Raw genomic sequence first — 21,575 nt, forward strand, 5'->3', positions numbered from 1 at the left:
GCTATTAGAATTCTTATGATCTGTGGCCCATGACGCTACAGAAATAAATATTACAGGGCGTATGAAGGCTGCAGACAGGCATAAGCACTTCAACTTTCACTCAAGTTGTTTTTTTCTAAATAATACAAAACACAGCTACAAGAAACGAACACGCATGATCAAAAATAAAGATGGTTATCTTTACTGGTCTAAAATACTTACCATTCAAGGATGTTTGATGGGAGAGGTTCAGCGCAGATATAAGGCACGGGGTCTTTCTTTATCCGCAGGTAGTCCTGTTTAAGTCTCTGTGTTGCCGTAGTAGGTGCTCTTTTGGTGCTGCTGTTACTCATCTAGAAAATATACATAAACGAGAAAGATCAAATAAATGTCCCTTTAATGAAATGCAGAACAAACAAGGAATTCCACGTATGCAGCATTTTTGTAGACAATGTGATAATGTAAAAAAAGAAAAACAGGCAGCAGAGCTCATGTAGGTATATGGCAGTCCATAAAACGCACAATAAGTAGGATAAGTACCATTCCAGAGGTCTAGCACTGCAAATGGGTAGGGTTAGCACACAGGGGAGCAGAACGTGGGGGGAAGAGACAAAGGCAAACTGCTAGGTGCTCGCATGCAGACTTCCGGGTTTTAAAATCCCCACTGGTACGCCAGTAGCTGCACCAGACCGTGCCCCTCTGGTACATTTGCGAGTGGAAGAGCCAGCCGAGAGGGGCCAATGCAGGTTGTCTTCTTCCAATTGGCTACTTCCCCCAATGTTTTTTTTTGTGTTTCATTAAAGCACCAAGATGCTACTTCCAACTGCGCAGAAGCACTTGGAGATATGCTGCCGTGCCAGGAGAAGGCAAAGAGTGCTTTTCATTCCAAACTGAACACGCTTCCTTTTGGGTGCTCTCCCCACAGACATCTCGGCCTGCAAGTTTCTTTTTGGGCAACTAGTGGCAGTGCAACTACATGGCCCTGCATAAGCCAAGGATAAGCTATTTCTGAAATCATCCACACTCTTCCTTCCCAAACTACAGCCCTTTGTTTTTGCTTTCGGAAACAAAATACTCATGCGGAGTACAGCCAAAACTATACTCTGAATGATCATACGATTGAAATATGTTTCACATTGATTCCAGGCTGTAAATGGCTAAATAGGACAGAGCGGGTAGTCTGCGTGTATTTACGGTTCCATGTCTGAAGGATGCGCATAAAAGGCTGCAATCCAACACGTGTTAGCTTCTGTGTTGACCTGCCCCCCCCCCCCACCCAGAGCCACTATGCACCCCCCTGCGCTCCCTCCCTTCATTTGCCTGCTGCAGGCTCCTGGCTTCCCTGCTCAGTCTGCAGAGAGTGGCGCCGGGAGTCCGGGGCACAGCACGGTGCACTTTTGTGCGCAACCTTTGGTGTCCCGAGCTTCCGCGTATCACCGCAACCATCACCAACAGCAACCATCACCAAAGTGCCTGATAGACAAGCTATTATTGAGATTAAGTCAACTTCGGTTTCCATTTCATACTTAACCACACTGATAATACAGCTAAGACATTCAATTAATTTAAAAGGTCACCCACACATATTCCCAAATAGGTTGTACACTGCCAATGTAATTCAAGGCTCCCCTACAAACGCACACAGACAATTGGCTGCAATAGACCAAAAGGGATCCAACTATTACACATGTGATAAAACAAGATAGCCATCAAACTGTTTTGGGGGGGCAAAGATTGTTTGGTGGCTGCACACGGGTCGCAGTCGCACATTAAAATATGAAAGGATTGCAGTACCACTCTATAGAGGGGTTATTTTGGAGAGTCTCCAAAGGCATTTCTGGGACATATTTGGCATTTTAAAGGGCATTGGGTGAGCCTGGGCCAAAAACCAGCTGGCATATAAAATAACTCTTGTAGAACTGTGTGATTCGTTGTTGAGACAGTAGAGAAAATTATTGTAAAGTTGTACCCATTCACCCGCAGCCCTTCACCTCAAACCTCCTATGCTTGCACACTATTTTTTTTTTTTTTTAGATTTGTAAAGAGCGCTACAGCCCACGGGCATCGAGGCGCTGTTTCAGAAAGATGTCTTACAGGTAAAATGACTTGCTCATGGTTACAGAGAGCGAGGGCCTAATAGGGTGCAGAAACACATGAACATAGGCGATTGTGATTCCATAAATCAAAATTAGCAAAGAAGGGTAACAGATCATGGAAAAGAATAGCATACAGGTGCACTGCGCCTCTGGTGCCCTAATGTCGCTGTATAGCCGCAGCCTCTCTGATCTGGTGATGGCTCTCTATACTTCTTGCCCCTTCATGCCTGTTTGCCATACCTGACCCACCGCGATGTCGCTATGTACCCAGCCCTCTGGTCCCATGCATCATTCCCCGGCATGCACTCCTGTCTCTGCCTTAGCACATGCATGGTTTGGGTTCTCCAGACCAAGTACTGTAGCTAGTCTTCACATGTATGCTGTGCTTGGCTCGCGGGAGTAATTTTTGCGCTCTCCCAGTTCCCCCTTGTCAATTATTGATTATTTATATAGCGCCTATACACAATGTGTTTCAAAGCATTTTCAAAGCGCACTGTGCATAGGCGCTTTGTGGATGAACTATCAAATCATATCACTAGGCTTACCCTCTACTCCACACCATCACACAACTAGAATACAGCTACACCCCTCAATACATTTGGCCCAACTGTTCACATATGAACACTAACCCATGAACACCTCATCACTCTGATAAAAGGCAGCTATATCGCATGACAAACCGACCTAGCTGCTCACACAAGTGTCCTTCAGGCCTAATGCATCCAGAACCTAGTCTGGGTATCCACCCACCAGACTGCTGTTGCGAAGGAGCCTAGTGCTTTCCTTCTTTCCCAAGTTTCCCAAGCGCTTTGGAATTAGGCAAGACTTCTGTTAACTGTTTTCCAAGCACTACAAGAGTCCAAGGGGGGTGGAGGGTCACTAAATATAGTTAGGATTTACATATAAGGCACAAATAATTATTTAGCTGAATATATTTGTAAAACGGTTAAAGGGTAGTTAGCATTTCTGAAAGCACAGTAAACCGCAGAATCCTCTGGCCAAAAATGCAGCTTGTGCTAAAGTCGACTACAGGCACCGAGGCGAGCTCTCGCAGAACACACAGTGGCTGAGCAGCTGTCCGTGTCCATCACAAGCCAATGGAGACTAAAAAAAGATTCAGCACGACATACAGAGTACTATGGGAAAACAGGGATTTTTGTAAAAATTACTGGACCAGATCAAATATAATTATGTTGAGTGAAGTGTTGAGAGAATGGTGGGAAGATGTGTTTATGGATGAATGTTTATAACATAGCAAATGATGCTAAGTAAGAGCACAATGTATTCCTGCATAGGCAGCATAAGGTTATGTAGCTTGTGCCAAACGGAACCCAGCCATGCCAGAAGGAAGAACTGCAGCATCCCTTTTAAGGAAGAACAACAGTTTTGGATGAGCTCTGCCGGTATCCAGTAACCAAGTCAAGAGTATTTAAGACCCAGGCCCAGCACCAGTCTTCAGGACCTGGTAGCGGTTGAGGGACAGAATATACCGCTCTGGAGCAGAGTCCTTTGCCCATCCTCACTTATGTACAGATTACATTTATTATTGCAAGATAGGCTCATGGCCTTAATTCCCTAGAGGGGTGTATTTATTCTGGTGTGATCGTGATCAGGGCGTACCCCAATATTTAAGGGGTACAAGTATGGCCCACCGGTCACTGCACACATTCAACAGATATCTTCACCACCACATCTAATGCTAGGATGCAGCTACCATCAGGCAAGTACATCAGCTGCACACAACTGGTGCACCCACGCACCCTACAACACTTTCCCTACTGACCTGGCCTGCGGTCCGCGAGAGCGTTCAAACTACCAGCGTTTTGAGATCATACCAATTGATATATAGAGCGCTATATAAATGCCAAATAACATAACATACAACGTGCGGACAACAGTAGATTGGGAGCAGATTTATACAAACAGAAGTGTTTTGACCACTTTCCTAAATGCTGTGTGCGATTCCATGCTTCTCAGGAGTGGAGGTAGGGAGTTCCAATTGGTTGCGGCAAAGACCAGGAACCTGCATGAGCCCAGAGGGTCTTAGGAATGGTGATATGGTTCATGTAGGCCATGGGTGCACAACATACGGCCCGCAGGCCAGTTGCAGCCCGCCACGGGGTTCTGTCTGGCCCACCAGGAACAAAGACTTTCCTAATGGAGTACATGGTGTGTGCTTGTGAGTTTGTATGCCGAGTTAGGGGTGGGAGGGGGTCGGGTTTGTATGGGTGCATGGTGTATGCTTGCGAGTTTGTATGCCGAGTTGGGGGTAAGGGGGCGGGTCGAGTTTTGGGTGCATGGTGTATGCTTTGGAGTTAGTATGCCGAGTTGGGGGTGGGGGTCGGGTTTGTATGGGTGCATGGTGTATGCTTGTGAGTTTGTATGCCGAGTTGGGGGTGGGGGCTGCGGATCTGTATGGGTATGTATGCATGGTGCATGCTTGGTGGCATGGGATATAGTGTTTGGTTTGGGGGTGGGAGCCATGGGGCATAGTGTTTGGTTGAGGGGTGGGAGCCATGGGGCATAGTGTTTTGCTGGGGGGTGGGAGCCATGGGGTATAGTGTTTGGCTGGGGGGGTGGGGGCATGAGGTATAGTGTTTCTGTGGGCGGTGGGGGCCATGGGGCACAGTGTTTGGTTGGGGAGTGGGGGCCATAGTGCTGCACTCCAAGAGGGAACCCAATAACAAAGCTAAAACAGGCACAGTTAGTTTGCTTTTTGTGGAAACCTGACTCAACGAAGGCCATACTCCTCTTGGGCAACCCAAACAGCAAAGTATAGCAGTCCAAAATAACGGAATGTCCAATCAAGGGTCAATAAAATATATATAATTTAATTAACAGACCATATGCAATAACTAAATAGAAATAAATAACAATGGAAAATGTGTAGTACAAAATGGAAGTTTGAAATACAAATAAAAATCGTTACACCTAAAAAACGTATTCTTTTTCCATGTGTTTAATAAAAATTGGTGGTTGAAAAAGCCTCCTGCCATGCCACGCTGCGCCTACTGCCCCAGCCACATTTACTTTTCGTTCCACTATAGCCATCATGTAAGTTATTTTCGACCCTCTGTCATAATCAGTTGTGCACCTCTGTTGTAGGCAGTTCTTGTGGGTCTGTCTGTGAGAGGTATGCTATGGAAAGAAAACTCTACTACTCCTTGACAGAAAATGTTACTCAAGGTAAAACCTTTAATGAATTTGTTACTTGCCGAAAATACAATCAAGGTTTTAGCAATTTTCATGACCAGCCTCCACATGCACAGACACCATGCATAGTGTTCCTTTGCATAGCAACAAATAGGACAAGCAATCTTCACTCCGGGCAACAGGTGGAGCAAAATAGTACGGCTATCCTCCACACTCAACAACCATAATTCCTTGACTTACATGCACAGGAATGGCTAGGGTAGGCCAGCACATGCCCAACACAACGATGGCCAGTCACCATATCTGTGTAAACTCTCCCATGCTGCACCCACCTACCTACCTTCATGTGCACACATTTTCTGTGCTTCTTTTTGTTTAACAGCTTTGTTTATTTTATGCTCTCCATTTTTCCAGTATTTCATATTTCTCCTTTCAATCCACCGTAGCTTTTTTTCAAAACCATGCTTCATTAGAGCTAAATTTCTATTTTCCTTTTTTCTTTCCCCAGCACTCTAGGTTTGTCTGCTTTTGTGTCACTTCTCACTCGATTTATTGCTCATGTTTTTTAACCCTACTACTCTTCATATGGATCTCTAATCTCTTATTTGATTTCCCCTTTCTTTCTTTCACTTGCATTGGCAAAGACATTTTATGAAGGGCGAGTACCATTTCCTGGAAGGTTTGACAATATTTGAAACTTAAATTTGAAATTTACTGCAAACTGTTTGCAGCAAATGGAAAGTACATGTTTCACTGTGCATGGCTGACCTTTGGGTGGCAGCATTGGACCAAATATGGAGTGTGTTTATAGCGACATGCACCATTTTACAGAAAACACTGGTAGATATTTTGACCCCCGTCACCTCGGGCAAGTGCAGTTCTCTTAGGTTGAATATGTAAACTAAGGAACTCGCCCTTCATCTCTAGTGGGATTTTTAGGGGACGCTGGCCTTGTAGTGAGGAACCCTGTGCTAGAGCTTAACATTTCTGCGATGACACAAATATAATAAAGACAACATATTTCATGTACACTGCCTACATTGGGTAGAATTCCAAAGCACTTATTCCAAATCAATGACCTAAAAACAGGGCTCACAAAATCTATTAGCCCACTAGCATTGGCGAATAGTTTTTATGATGGGCGAGCACCATTTAAAGGGTACATGACCTTGCTGGTGAGTATGGGGATGTTGAAAAACTTATTTTGCATTTACTGCAAACACACTGTTTACAGAAACTGGCAAATGCAAGTTCACTGTACATGCTTGGCAGCATTGCACCAAATATGAAGTGTGCTTATGGCGACATGCACCATTTTACAAAAAGCACTGGTAACTATTTTGTCGCCAGTCACCTTGGGGTGAGTGCAGGTCGAATATGTAAAATATATAAATAATTTGCAAAGCTTGCTAAAGATCATACAGGTTACCATACAATGTTCCTAACAATATAAAAAACACGTCAGAAATGTGACATGGCAGTTGAACTAGACACTTTGAACAGTGTCACATACCGTATAACGGTTGAAATTCATGACTACAGTTCAGGTCATGGCAAGTATGCTTACATTTGTGAACCCAGACTTCTTCTATTTAAATGAATCACCCACCAAATTTCATGACCTCCTCCATGTTAAAGTGTCACAATTCAATCACGTAAAAATGTGCATCTGCGTTCAAAATTTAAAGGCACAATTAATGTATCATTGAGCTAAATGTTGCTAGATTTGCAGTGGGCACAATTATGGAAATGGAAAAGCAGTTCTGACTACCACATAATCTTAGCCACACACGATGGGCCTGCGTGTCCGTCCCTCCTCGCATTTTTCCCAAACAAGCAAACACAGCCACCACTGCTTCTGAATGGATGGCATTCTACCAATATAACAACGTCGCAAAGGATAGGTAACTACTTGCTAAAGGAAACCTTGGGCATGAATAAAATCAAGCTGCTCAATCTACATAAGCCCATCCCTCTACACTAACTGAAGCAGACAAGAAATGCTTTCAGAAGATACTAAATGTGCCTGCTTTCTATTACATTTATTTTGGAGCCAGCAAGCAACTGCAAGCCAGAACTAAACACTGAATATGAAAGCCGATCAGAGAAGTAAGTAATCCACATGGAGTGGTGACCGTCTGCTGTCAAAAATGCAGTACAGTGCACTAATACAGTGTAGCGCCACATGTTTTAGATAATTTCTTAACATTCTGTAACATGTAGCTATATTTTATCTTAATAAATGCTATACTACAAATGTCACAAACTTTGCATCACTCCTTTCATTCGGTACAAATTATTACTAATGATCTGGCACTTATATTTAGTCTATGACGAGGTTTAAAATGTACTCTCACTAACCAGATCAAGGCAGACAATAAGCAGTGTTGCATAGCAATTTGCAATGCTATTCTGTAGGTTTGCTAATGAAATGGACACTTGTGTGTAGCAAAAGTAGCTATTTAGGTTTCCTTGTTCAATAAAAAGACAGCTCACACTGTATTCCTCTCTTGCCCACAGTGCACGTTCTGCCCTATTTACACTGCAAGTTCAAAGGAGCTAATGAAGAAAGAGTGCAGTAGTACTCATCTCCCACACTCGTGCCAAAGGCCTGTGTGGGAGTGATCGGCAAGATTTTCTTTTGCAAATAATTCCCAACCTGAAATAATCAGGAGGATATGTATATTAAGCCAACTATATCCTGCCTGGCAAAGACCAGTATGTGTCAACTTCATTTTTTTTTTTTAAAGACAGTCCTGAAATTTCATTCCTAAAAATGCAAGTTGTACAATGCAGAATTACAGTATTGTTACTGTAAAACACACTGCATGGTCTCCATGTTTTACAGTAAAATGTAGGTTAGTGTATCTTAGTTGCATAGTGTCAACTTTATTTCATTTTGTTGGTGAAGGGCCATTACATTGACGAGTGAACACTTTTGAAAATGTACATGATCACACTGCCACATGCATTTGATGGCACCCCCGGTTCTGTTACTTGATGGGTGCATACATCTGTGCAAAGGATGTTCAAACCAGGAGACGATTACTCCTATACAGTCCCTCTTATCCTGTTAATTTATAACAGATAGCAAAAGTGAGATGGGCGCAAACTACAATATTCCATGTTTACCCAGTTCTCTTCCTGCTACGCCATAGCTTATTCTCTTACTTTCTTTCCTCTTGCATAATAAATACACGAAGCTAACTAGGAGGTTTACACAAAGTAGTGATCAATAGTTCAAAGCAGACTGTACATCTACTGCAATACCATACACTGTGGTAAATCTCCAAAGCTCGCTTTGTTCCGGTTAGGATTGCATTATATATTAGAACCTACAGGAGAGAGCTGGCCAAACTATTTTCAGAGCCTTTTGACCAGATCTATTTATTTTTGGCCATTCATGCAGGTAACCTTTGACATTTTACAGACACTCATTCACGGTTCGCAAGTCTATTAGCCCACTCGCATAGTTGGGAAGATTCTATGAAGGGCGATTTGCTGGGGATGTTACTTTGTTTGCAATAAATGTCCCAATGAAGTGTCGCTGGTAATGACTGGCCGCTGGGTGGCAGCAGTGTGCCAAACAAAGTGGGTTTGTGGTGACATGCACCATTTTACAGAAAGGGCATTTAAATGCGTCTTTGTTGCCATGGGTCTAGTGCATTTTTCTTGCGTTGAGTGGGTAACTAAGTTACTAGACCTGCAGGCCTTGCAGAATTTTAAAGAATTTGTAAAGACTGGCTCATCTCACTAATTTCTGACTTTAGCGGTACAAATAAAATGATGTATTGATGCTCATTTCATGTCATGGGTACAAATAAATTATGGTGATGTTAAACATATTAATACAACACTGCTAATCAAATGGGTTGCTTTGCCAATCAAGAACATTTTAATTAGCAAACTCTGCTAATCAATATTTGAAAACTAATCTATGCCTTGCCAGATATTTACAAAAAAACGATTAACCCATTAACATGCACCCAGGTGTGCAAGAACACCCATTTCACATACGCTAGCCACTTAAGGCAGGACAGTTTTGATTTAAACGTATTTTTATCAATATATTTCACAACCACAAAACATGACGGCATTAGCAACATTTACCATAGGTGCAGCGCACAGCGTGACCGCACATTATTACACACCTTAATCAAAGTGAGCGAGAATTTGGATACATTAGAGAGTACATCCCAATCAATCAATTGCAATCATCAGTGGCAGCAGATTGAGCATGCCGGGCAATATCGGAGTGAAATTTACCCCAGCAATCCAGTGGCCTAGCCGTCTGAACTGTTACGGAACTGAGTGTATGGATCTCAACCAATGTTCATACAAGTGGGGACAATCACCCCCATCCATGGTTTTGAAATTAATGCCTCGGCCAACACACATGGCAGCCCCACAAAAACTGCATCCTTCTTGCTTAATCCCACTGGGCATCCCAGCAAACACAGCAACACCTTGTCTCAGAGGTTACGGAACGAGGGACACCCAAAGCCATATGGAGGAAGTCAGCTTCAGCCGATACCCCCCGCTCCTTTATGGGTCATATACTGCATTTTGTTTCGGTATATGATAACATTGGTGCAGAAACTTAAATTGGAGCAATTTATGTGAAAATCTCCCCCACACATGTCTCATATCATGCGACTGCTGTCTGATAAGTAAGTTGCCGGTCGAACAAACCCCTACCACCTTCGTTGTACAGTCTCTGTCACTTAACACTAACTTGTAGAGACCAGAAATAACATGTTTCAGGCCAGCAGCCAGTGGTACAAAAAAACAAATGGGCTGTCCGGAGGGAGAACCGGAAAAGAATCAATCAGTTTTCTAAAGGAAGCCTGTAGACCCACGTACCAAAGTGTGTAAAGAGGACTCCTTCCTCCAAGTTGCCCCAGTCTTTCATGGATCATGAATATACCTGCAGGGAGCATATCTTCCAGTTTGAGAAGACCCAGGCATGCAAACACTCTCTGAAAACGTAACCAGGATTCCTTCAATTTTGTGGAGAAATACTGGAGAGGATATACAAGGACCAATCATAGTATACTTAAGTAGTTTTGCACAGGCCCACACTGTCATGTCTGCTGTGTCAATACTAGTTGCGAAGTCACCCGTTTATTTCCAAAATAATACTCAACAGGGATTTAGGGTACCTCAGAGCCCTTTCTATACTTACATGGGGGAGCGGGGTGCCAGCATCATACCAACATTGTGCATGCAATACCGGAGCCACCAAGTAGTAAAGTTCCAGGTCAGGGATCCCAAGAGGACCCCCGTTCAAAGGTTGCGCGAGTACATACCAGCTAACCCTGGGTTGCCTGGACCACCACACCAATCTAGCTAACAGTGTTTGCAATTTCTTAAAAAGGAGGATGGTATTTTAAAGGGAATATGAATGAAGAGATACAGCCACTTAGGGGGGACCACCCAAGGATAATAGATATTCTGCCTAACACTGATGGGAATTGTTAACCATCTGTCAATTCCCCCCCCCCCAAGCAAATCCTTCAAGGCAGCATGGTCTAAACGGAGCAACTCACCCAGAGAGTGTTAAAGACTAATACCCAAGTAATGGACCATTTTAGGCCTTCAAAGGAGCGGACTAGGTTGGATTGTGCATTTAAGTGGGGTGGGAAGGATCTCAGACTTTGCAGTATTTTCTCTCAAACCAGAAACCTGACCAAAGGCCAGCAGAGCCAGGTTAACAGTGAGACTTTTAACACAAAGCATTAAATCGTAAGCATACAGAAATGTTTGAACCCCATGAAAGTTGAAACCTCTCGCTTTGTCTTTCCCATAGGACACATGCCAAAGGCTCCATAACTACCGCGAACAATAGGGGTGATAGTGGCCATCCCCACCAGGTGCCCCTCGCAATAACGATGCGTTCCGAAAATACACTATCCATTAGGACTCGAACAGTGGAACTCCAATGTATCAAAACGTATTCAAATTCAAATACTCCAGACCAACCTCTAACTTTCGAAGAGGTGACAACAGTAAGTCCCACTCCATGGTGTCAAACACTTTTTGCATGTCCAAAAGGACTGAAGCCGCCTGCATCTCCGGAGCAATCTGTCATTGAATCGCAAAAAATCTACAGAGATTATGTAGAGTCGCCCTGCCGGGGACACAGCCAGTCAGGTCCGGGAGAACTATATCCGGAAGCAACAAGAGGAGCAGACGGGCCAACAAATTTGATAGGATTTAATAATCTGCATCCAGCATTGAAAGGGACAGGTATGACGCACACATGGTTGCATCCTTACCCGGTTTTGAAAAGATTAGAATATTGGCCTTCCGGAACATGGCAGGGAGCCGCCGCCGTTACGTCTCCCTCAACACTCGTTGGATCAGTTTACGGGTAATAATATCTGCAAGGTGGCGGTAGAAATCCAAACTGAGCCTATCAGGGCCAGGAGCCTTTTCTTGTGGCGATTCGCTGATAGTGTCTTTAATTTCATCTTCCAATATCGCTCCCTCTGGCCATCCTCCAACCATATCATGGTCAGATTGCCCAGATATGCACCAATAGCCACAGGCTTATTATTACTCAAGGACGTATACAAATTAGAACAGAAATCTTTAAATGCCACATTTATCATGGCCGGATTTGTAGATATACTACCATCTTCTCCCCATTGGTGTAGACGCACGTTCTTGGCTTAAGATACAGGCCAATATCTTGCCCGGCCTGCTGCATTGCCCATACCTCTGTACACCAGGCACTCCAAATAGATGAATTCTGCGGCGGGCTAGCTCTTGCAATGTATCCTTCTGGGACACAATCCTGCTTGCCACTACTGCCGAATGGGACTCATTCACATTCTAAAGTTTTATGCCTCCCTTGCCCTTCAATCAAATCTTTGAGAATAGACCTTAGAAACCCCCCTTCATCGGAGAGGAAATGGAGGCAAGTGGTTGGTTGTGGTATGTGGTGGAGTGGCATGGACGGCATCCGTACCTCTTAGTAAGCGATTTCCTCCCTCCCTTAAACACTGAGCCCGCCGAGTTCTGCAATAACTATACTTGGCAGGTATAGTTCCCGCCAGCATCTAGGGTGTTAAAGAGCCAAGGAAGTGCAGCAGTCTCCTTTACTGGCAGGAACCGGAAAGTGGCGGTCAGGTTGGGCCGGGCTGTGCTGTGCTACTGCTAGTTGTCAGCGGAAATCTGTGCCTCCTCCCCGGTGTCGTAAGCACTGCAAGTGACTCCAGTAAGCAAGGGAAAACCTATTTGCGAGGATCCCAGTAAACCCACGCGACAACATGCCTAAAGTATACTCACTAATCAGGCGTTCAAGCCCTTAGTACTTTATTCCATTGACACCGAAGAGGTCAGGGGGTCGAACGGAGACAAACTAAGGCTGCCCCTTCAAGCCGTCCTGGCCACCTGGTTTGTGTTGGTTTGGACTGCAGTGTCACAGGCATACTGACTTAACTTGACTGCTGTATTTAGTGCTTTGGGCCCCATTTTTCCTGTTTTAGGCATTCTGAACCTGGAAGCGGTTAGGAGATTTTTGCAAAGTGAACTATTTTGAGTCATGTGCAATAGTTCTTATATTCTCAATCCGTGTTAATTTTACCTTTTCTCCTTAGTTTTTCTTTAATAGCTTTACAGTTGCTGCAGAAATACAGTCTGGGAACTTATGGTTTTATAGAGGGCGCTAGAGGGCCAACCAAGATGGCCGCTCTGGTCTTAGCTCCCGTCTTAGCCCTGTATTAATCCTTTACAATCCTGCCATTACCTGTACTGTTCCGGTCCAAATCCCTGACTCCTGGACTCCCGATCTGCCCAGCTGCCTGCCACTGAAATTTTGGCGAAAATCGGCCATTCCTTACCTGCACGGGTCCAGCATGGCCTTGAGACCGTGCTCTGCCCATTCTGTCTGGTGAGACGGCTGACGCTACGGGGCGGACCCCCTCCGGCCCATGGACCGCGTACCGGGACTCCGGAGAGGCACCAGAGGCAGGCGCGTGGAGTGAGCTGTATTATCCGCAGGGGTCAGCCTGCGTTGCACCGGTGAGGGAACGCTCCCGCTCCTCCCTGGATCCAGACTTGTGGAGTGGCCGGGTCCGGGGCCCCGCCCGCCGGTGCTGCGGTGGGCCGCGGAGGCTCAGCAGAGGTGCGGACCTGGCACCCGCCCTCCCAGAGCGCCGCTGTCACCGGGGTCCGCCCCGCCGCCCTGCGAGGCTCCCCGGCGTCTGGGACAGCCGTGACCATTGAGAGGCTCCCCCAGCGCCTGCGAACATCAACGACCAGCGGAGAGAGGCGGAGGGAGCAGCCGGGACACCAGGTACGGAGGAGGGGGGTAGGGGGGAGGCCGTGCTCCGTGTTAGTGTTGGGCCTTCCCGAGCCGGCCCACCCCCCCCCCGCCGATCCATCATCAACTCCTGCCCACGGCTCCAGTTGTCGCCGCGCAGAGCCGGTCCCGCCCGACTCGCGAAGAGGCCCGGTTGCGCTGCGGGGTGTGCGTGGAGGCACCAGATACATCCAGGCGTACCATCATCGGGAGAAGCTAAAATTACGCCCTGGGGGCCCAGTGGAGGGCATTGGAGTGAGCGGTCCCCGGGGCTCCTCACTCCTTAAACAAAGCTGGCACTCCTCTATGCGTGGAGTGCGCGCAGAGTTTCAAGAGGGCTCCCCCCCCCCCCCCACCACTAACGCTTGCACCATTTTAGGAGTGATACCTCGCTTGGGGGGTAGTTTCCTGCATCCCTCGGGAGTCTTGGCGAGCACCTTGCTGCCGAGCCGGAGACCCTCCAACACTCTGGCGACTGCCAAACAATCACAGTGACACCAGTGGCAGGCTGTCTATTAAGAAAACTCATTGAAGACCCCCCCCCCCAATGTCAGCGTCACCCTCGGGGGAGTTTGCTTATTAAAGCATTGGCCACCACGGCGGAGCGCCAACCTCCCTCCCTAGTGAACCAAAGACAGTCCCCACGGAGTGCGTAGCGGAGCACGAAAAGCACAGCTCAAAGAGTGGAAATATTCCTCCATACAGCTGAAACCCCACCAAACCTGACCAGCTGGACAAATCCTAGTTCCCCTGGGTGAGCACACGGAGCACCCTTGGCATAGCAAAGTACAGCTGAACTCATACAAGCACCAACAGTTCTGCATTAGAAATGGGGAAAAACGACAAATCCCAGAGGAAATTAACCTTTGAGGGCGGTGCGACACCTAAAGCCCCCATACAGCGCGAGGACCAGATACCCACCCCTAGCCACTCACTCCAGATGGAACCACAGGGTAACTCATCTGAATTCAAAGAACTCCTATTGGAACTAAAAGCTGGCATTCGAAATCTAAACAATAAAATGGATGGCCTCGCCTCCAAGGTTGACCTCCTTCAACACTGCATGGACACTCACTCAGAACGTTTAAATGAGGTTGAGCAAAGAGTGTCAAATCTAGATGATGGCACAGCGTCCCTCTCAACCAAAGTCCCGCAGCTGGAAGCCCAAATGAAAACGACAATAGCCAAATGCGAGGACTTTCAAGGTCGATCAAGGAGGAACAACATAAGAATCATCGGGGTGAGGGAACAGCACCCACAAGGTAAAACGGAGGAGTACGTGGAGTCTCTCTGCACATCACTCTTCAGTAGAGAATCATTGTCCCAAGTATTCATAGTAGAGAGAGCACACAGGATTCCATCTACGGTGCACCGCCTAGGCCAATCATCGCAAGGTTGCTCAACTACAAGGACCGAGACACCATCCTCCGACTGGCTAGAGAGAAAGGAGAAATTATTCATGATGGAGAAAAAATTCACTTTTATCCAGACTTCTCTCCCACAGTAGAAACCCAGAGGAAATCCTTTACCGCCATCAAACAAAGACTCGGAGCCAATCAATTACCCTACTCGATGCTCTTTCCAGCACAGCTCAGAGTACAGCAAGGGGAGAGGGTCCATTTCTTCCAATCGCCCGACGATGCAAGCATGTTTCTTGACCAGATAGGCTGCCCGGATCCGAATCCCAACCGTCCCAGGCCCCAAAGAGACAGAATTCTCAGGAATCCACCATAATCCGGAGCAACCAGAGTCGTCTTACAAGCTAGCAATAAGATGCAAAAAGTACAGGTACAATTCACTATGAATACAATGCGGGGCAGGGAAGCTTGGAAAGCCCCAGGCGCCCCTAGCACAGCACCAGTTCATTCTCCAAGGTCAACTCAGCTGCCAGTTGGCTTTCATGCGGAGTTCCTTCAGGGTACAGTTCGCGCAGCGACATGGCATCAACATGTTCGCTTTCTGTTTTATTTGGTTATCGAGGGATCTCCCTGTGGGCCAGTTGGGGGTTGCCTGCTTAAAAGGGAGAATCGCCATGGGTCTGCCCGTGGACGGTACCCTCAGAGTTCATCAAGAAAATTCTGCGCCACCAGTTCTCAACCATCTCCCTGCTCTCCGTCTCCCAGTCAAAGATCAGTGTCGTCTTGTCAAGCATTGGTCCATTCTTTAAGCAACAAATCTAGCAAAACTCACCCCGATGTCACACCATGGCTAACATCGGTTAATGAAATGCGGCTAAATAAGTTCTTCCAGCCCCATTCAACATTCTGACATGGAACATAAGAGGCAGCAATATTCCAGCTAAAACCAGGAAAATACTTCAATACCTTAGATGTCACGAAATAGACGTGGCCATGATTCAGGAGACGCACCTTCTCCCAGGGAAAGACCACCAGTGGGCCAAGAGCAGCTCTCCACGCAAGACCCAGCAACCATGATCTGGGTTGGGGACATGAACACTGTATTAGATCCAATTAGAGACAGATCGAAAGCCTCTCAACAACCTCCTACCAAAGCTGGACTTCAAATAAAAGAAATATGCAATGCTTTCAACCTGCTCGACATATGGAGGGTCTCGAATGGTGAGTCGCGAGAATTCACATTTCACTCACCGGTTCACAACACGAACTCCCGAATGGACTATTTCTTCGTCTCAGCAAGCGGTCCATTGTCAAGTGGACGATGTTGTATACATCCGAGAACGCTCTCCGATCATTCCCCTCTCTTCCTCAACGTTACGCCCTGCGCTCCCACTCCGCCACTACAACGATGACGTTTCAAGGCGGGCTCGTTGAGAGATGAGGCGTTAAACTCGTAACTGAGGGAGGAGATCAACGTGTTTCTCGAAGCCAACGTCGGATCAGTCCCCTACGCAGGCACATTCTGGGAGTCCCTAAAATGCTTTATCAGAGTCGTCTGCCACGCCAAGGAAAACGGCATCCTCAAGCTCATCAGGCGCGAGCTCACAACCAGCGAAGAGAAGCTAAAGCTCCTTGAGCTCCAAGCCACAAACGGAGCGGATCCCAAAACATCAGCAGCTCTGAAGGGAGAACTGCTAAAATTCAATCTCGCAGCGGACCGAGAGGTCAATTTCCTGAATCGCAATAGCCAAGTCCGTCAATACAGGGGGGGACAAAAACCAGGCGCCCTTCTAGCAAATTTAATCAGAGCTGATAACAAACTTGCCTAAATAGAACAGATTAGGACCAAGCTAGGCAGTTCAGTGCATACCGATGAAAAGATAGCAGAGGAGTTCAGGATCTTCTATCAAGATCTCTATAGTGCAAAACTGAGCAAGTCCTCGACCGCCCCACTGGAGTACCTGGAAGAGACAGAACTATATTGGGTCGAACAGTCTCTCCGAGAACCCTTAAATGAATTGATTACGCAAGAAGAGATTATAGAGGCCATAAAGTCCCTCCCCAGCTCCAAAGCGCCGGGCCCGGATGGTCTGACGGGAGAATTTTACAAGTCATTTGTGGGCACCCTGGCCCCCCCCCCTCCTAGCAGCCGTTTATGAAGAAGCGCTGGAAAAGGGTCACCTCCCTCCCACTACCTGTGAAGCCAACGTTATCCTGTTGCACAAACCGGGCAAATCTCCGGAAGAATGTTCATCCTACAGACCAATATCTCTTCTCAATCTTGACAATAAAATACTCGCCAAGGTGCTGGCGGGAAGGTTAATGTCATTGATGCCAGCCCTTGTACTGGCAGACCAAGCCGGCTTCATACCGGGTCGCAACACGACTTTTGGAATCAGGAGAATGTTCGGTGTCATCGCCGCACTGGACCCCTCGCTGCAGGCTGCGACGCCGAGAAGGCCTTCGACTCGGTGGAGTGGCCATTTCTGTTCACGGTTCTCACCAGGATGGGCCTGGGAGCCCGTTTTATCAACCTTGTTTCGCTCCTATACTCCAAACCACATGCTAGTATTATCGTTGGCACAGCCAAATAAGCTCCAATAGATCTGCAAAGAGGCACGAGGCAGGGCTGCCCACTATCGGCCCTAATTTTCGCCTTGGTGATGGAATCACTGGCCTCCAAACTCCGGGAGCAGCATCAGCAGAGGGGAATCATCATAGGCCCTCACAAGCTCATCATCTCTCTCTACGCCGATGACGTTGCTCCGTTTATCCGTGATCCTGAAGACAACCTGAACCCAGTCATGAGAGAAATCAACCAGTCAAAATCCATTGCATTCCCACTGACCCCAGCCACCAAACAGTTTCCAGACGACTTCCAACTTACATGGAAATCCTCCAAGGTCCGGTACCTCGGGATACAACTATCGCTAAATTGTAGAGGTGGTCAAATCTATCCAAGACAAGATTTCTCGATGGAAGACTCTGCCACTAACCCTCTGGGGAAGGGTCTCCATGGTGAAGATAGTGATCCTACCAAACCTATTATACCTATTCAACAATATTCCTATGCTGCTGCAAAAAACCTTCTTAAAAAAAATGAAAAGCCTGGTCCTCGAGCTACTCTGGGCAGACAAGCCAGCCAGAGTGGCGTACACTACACTGACACTCCCGGTCACCAGTGGGGAATTGGCTCTGCCAGACCTTGAGAGATATTTTTGGGCAGCTCAAGCACAGTACCTCAGCCATTGGTATGCCTCTCAAGCTATCCGACCACATGTACAAGTGGAGCGAGCCCTTGCAACTCCTAACTTCCTAACCGCTGTCATCCTTAGCCACACGCCGGTTCCCAGTTCCACGATGAACGTGATGCTCACGACGTACAAAGTCTGGAAGACTCTGGCCAGTGCAATCACGGTACTCCCCACTCTTACATGTCAAGTTTATTCCCGGAGTCCCACTGACCTCAGAGACGGTGTTCCACCACGGGGTCGACAAACTGAACATTCAATCCCTAGGGGATCTCTTCACAGAAGAGGGCTTTCTAACTCCAGAACAAGCCAGAAGTAAGGAGGGCAACACGGCTCTGGACGTATTCCTTTACTTCAGGACTCGCTACACCTTTCAGGCCCTGCTGCCGGACTTCCCGCGTCAACCACCAACTTGGCTATTGTTGCATAATGTCATTCAAGCACAAGGCGAAGGCAGGCTGGTGTCTCAGATCTATAAATCCCTCACTCCCACCACAACCCCCGCCATCACTGGTGCAAAAGCTAGATGGGAAAAGTCATTGCATATCAACATATCGGATGAGGACTGGAACTATAGCCTGAAACAAACTCAAAAAGCGGCGCTTAACTCTCGCCTAAAACTTATCCACTTCAACTTTCTCCATCAGACATATCACACACCAGCGAAATCCAACAAACATCACCCAGACGCAGAAGCGAAATGCAACAGATGCGGGACAATCTCAGCAAGCTTTGTTCACCTAGCATGCGTGTGAGTGCCCCGAGCTAACCCCTTTCTGGAAACAAGTTCTGGAGACGACAGCTGCAATTGTGGGAGAACCAATACAGCCGAGCCATACAGCAGCCCTGTTGGGCATGACTAGGCTGCTCTCAGCTCCGATAAGGAAGCTGGCTGGGGTTCTGTTGACTCTGGCTCAAAGAAGGGTTGCCATGGCCTGGGGCCGAGGCCCCCCCAGCAGTCGCCGCCTGGCGCAGAGACATGCTTTATTACCAAGATGTTGAAACTGACTTCATTAAACTCCTTCCTTTGCACGCTCGTCCACCAGACATCTGGGGACCTCTGACACTGTTCTTGATGGGCGAAGCAGCGGAACACGCATCTGACTCCTCAGATTCGGAGGATGCCCCTCAGTGAGGGCTGGCACTCGGTATCGCCACATCCTTGGAGCGGGAGATAGAAGACGCACATACTCAGCTAAAGAGAACACTGTATCAGGGAGACGTGGATGTTGGGGGGGTGTGGGGGCGGGGACACAGGGTGGGTCCTGGGACAAGGCGCAATGTTTAAAGTCCACCCTAATGTGGGTGTGAAGTTGTATTGTGGTTTAAATACCTAAAAATAAAGTTTTAAAAAAAAAGAATGTTGGTTTTATTACTGCCTACAATATGGTAAAAAGCAAAGCTCTGGATGAGGGCGGGCCGGGGAAGCAGTGTTTCAGTGCTAAAAAACCCAAGCAATCTAAGCCCGCCCCGAGGTTAAGCAAGGGCGAAGTCCGACCTTACACGACTTCCCCTTGATCTCTACCTGGAAGATATTACTGGAAAAATTGAAAATCGCACTATGGTTATGGAAAAAGCGATTTGGGACGTGCCCTCTGGTATGGAGGGACACATCGAGGACCACAGTGTGGGGCTTACCAAAGGGGGGTGGTAGTAGCTTGAATATTGGCTCTGATGGCCAGAGGGAAAGGAGTGAGAAATCGATTACTGATATTGTTAAAAATGGCATAGGAGTGGTCCCTCTAATTACTGTGGAGGTGGATAGTGAGGGGTGGGGAGGTGTGAATTCCACAATTGGCCCAGTGGAAGAAAACACTGAAGGGGACGGGGTATTGGAGGCACTTGGGGAGTGTGTGGTGGCATCTGTGGTGAGCCGCAATGCCTCGGGAAGGATGGCTTCCTTATTGGATGAAAAACTCAAACCCCTATACCTTCTGTTTGCTAAGGGGAGTAAGGCCCCTCCCAGGAGAAGGATGTGAAACATGCTTGCAGGGGGAGGGGGACTAACATCCAGGTATTCTGAGCAGCTCCAATCCTTCAAGGGTGGGGTTCCGAGTACCCTTGCTATCTTGGATGACTATTAGGGACCTAAAAAGAAAATTAGAGGACTACAACTTAAACGGGGCAGGGGCTTGTGGTAAGGCAGTACCAGCGATTGTTGAGAAGCTGGATCTGGAAATGGTGGGGGGGGGGGGGGGGGGGCAAGAGACTGGCTGGGAGACTCAAAATGTGGCAGGGGAGGACCCATCAGGTTACAGTTTCTTGGTCCCTAATAGGGGACGAGGTAGTGGTATAGTGTCTGCAGTGGGAGTGGATAAGGGTCCCCCGCTTGGAGAACTAGGGGAGGGAACGCTTCCAAGGGAGGGTGGGTATGTATGCAGGGAGTACACTAAACCTACTGCGGCACCGTTAGTGGGGGTAATAATAGGGAGTCCCAGGGCTGCCAGGGGTGGGTTAGAATCTACCATCTCCCTTATGAATAAGGCTAGCCATTGGATTCATGTCAATCTGATGGGCACCAGCATTGACCCTACTCTTGTTTTGATGGCCAGGAGGGTTGGGTGGATTGGCCCACATTTTAAAACAGTAGAGGAAGACTGTATTGTAGTCTCCTTTTCGGATCCACTAATTGTCGAGTACTTGACCCACTCTAATTTGTCCAGAGGGTTGAAATCAAACTGCCAAAAGCTCTAAAGCAGATTAGTCTCATTGGATTTTTTCTATTCTTTCTTGGGGCAGGTTGTGGAGCAGGTGAATGGCCCAAGAGAGATGGCATGGAATCGGGGACAGAGACAGGGTGCCCCTAAGGGAGGACACCAGAACTCAATTTATGCATGATCAAGAGTAGGTGGACAAGGATTGGCGCTGGCATGGCACAAAGGAGATTGAATGACAAGAGGGTGGCCCCCTTGGGTGTTGTCATTTCTAATCGGTTTGAGCTTATCTCGTCTATCAAAGATAGACTGACAAACTGCTTCTTGCCCCACTATAACTGCCAAGGCCACGATAGTAACTGCGTGTTGGGAAAGTGGAGTACGGGTGGTCGGGGGGACGATGTGAACAGTGAGCTTGGAGAAAGCTTGGGTGGGCAAGTGTAGGCGCTCTAGGTGGTGGGTCTGCTCTCTTGCGATGTAGCGGGGGCTAGAGGGAAATTTGTGAGTGAAGATATTGTCACGTTTTTGAATTCCTACGAAATAATTATTTTGCAGGAAACGTGGGCACAAGAAACACCCCTCCTTGATGGTTACATTTCTTAGGGGAGCCCGGCCAAGAAAAATGTTAGAGGTAGATGCTATGGGGGGGATTGGCAATATTGGTTAAGGCCTCATTGAACTGGAAGGTGTAAGTAGTGGATACTAAGCTGGATTTCTTACAGATGCTGCAAATTTTACCCTCTCACGGAGATCCGGTAGCAATCCTTAATTTCTAT

The 21,575-nt window shown here is 47.2% G+C and overlaps 2 protein-coding genes across 2 annotated transcripts in view; one reads left to right on the top strand and one right to left on the bottom strand.

The window, feature by feature from the left end:
- UBE2J2 (ubiquitin conjugating enzyme E2 J2) overlaps nucleotides 1-21,575 on the bottom strand; it is a 283,129-nt gene that overhangs the window by 241,308 nt on the left and 20,246 nt on the right. Inside the window, exon 2 of the mRNA XM_069610097.1 lies at nucleotides 202-332. Coding sequence (XP_069466198.1) covers nucleotides 202-332 — 131 coding nt within the window. The remainder of the gene's footprint in view (nucleotides 1-201; nucleotides 333-21,575) is intronic.
- Nucleotides 1-21,575, top strand: part of SCNN1D (sodium channel epithelial 1 subunit delta) — a 280,184-nt gene that overhangs the window by 24,335 nt on the left and 234,274 nt on the right. The window lies entirely within an intron of this gene.

Source organism: Ambystoma mexicanum, chromosome 8, assembly GCF_040938575.1.
Source record: "Ambystoma mexicanum isolate Mex_15411 chromosome 8, UKY_AmexF1_1, whole genome shotgun sequence".
Taxonomy (NCBI): Eukaryota; Metazoa; Chordata; class Amphibia; order Caudata; family Ambystomatidae; genus Ambystoma; species Ambystoma mexicanum.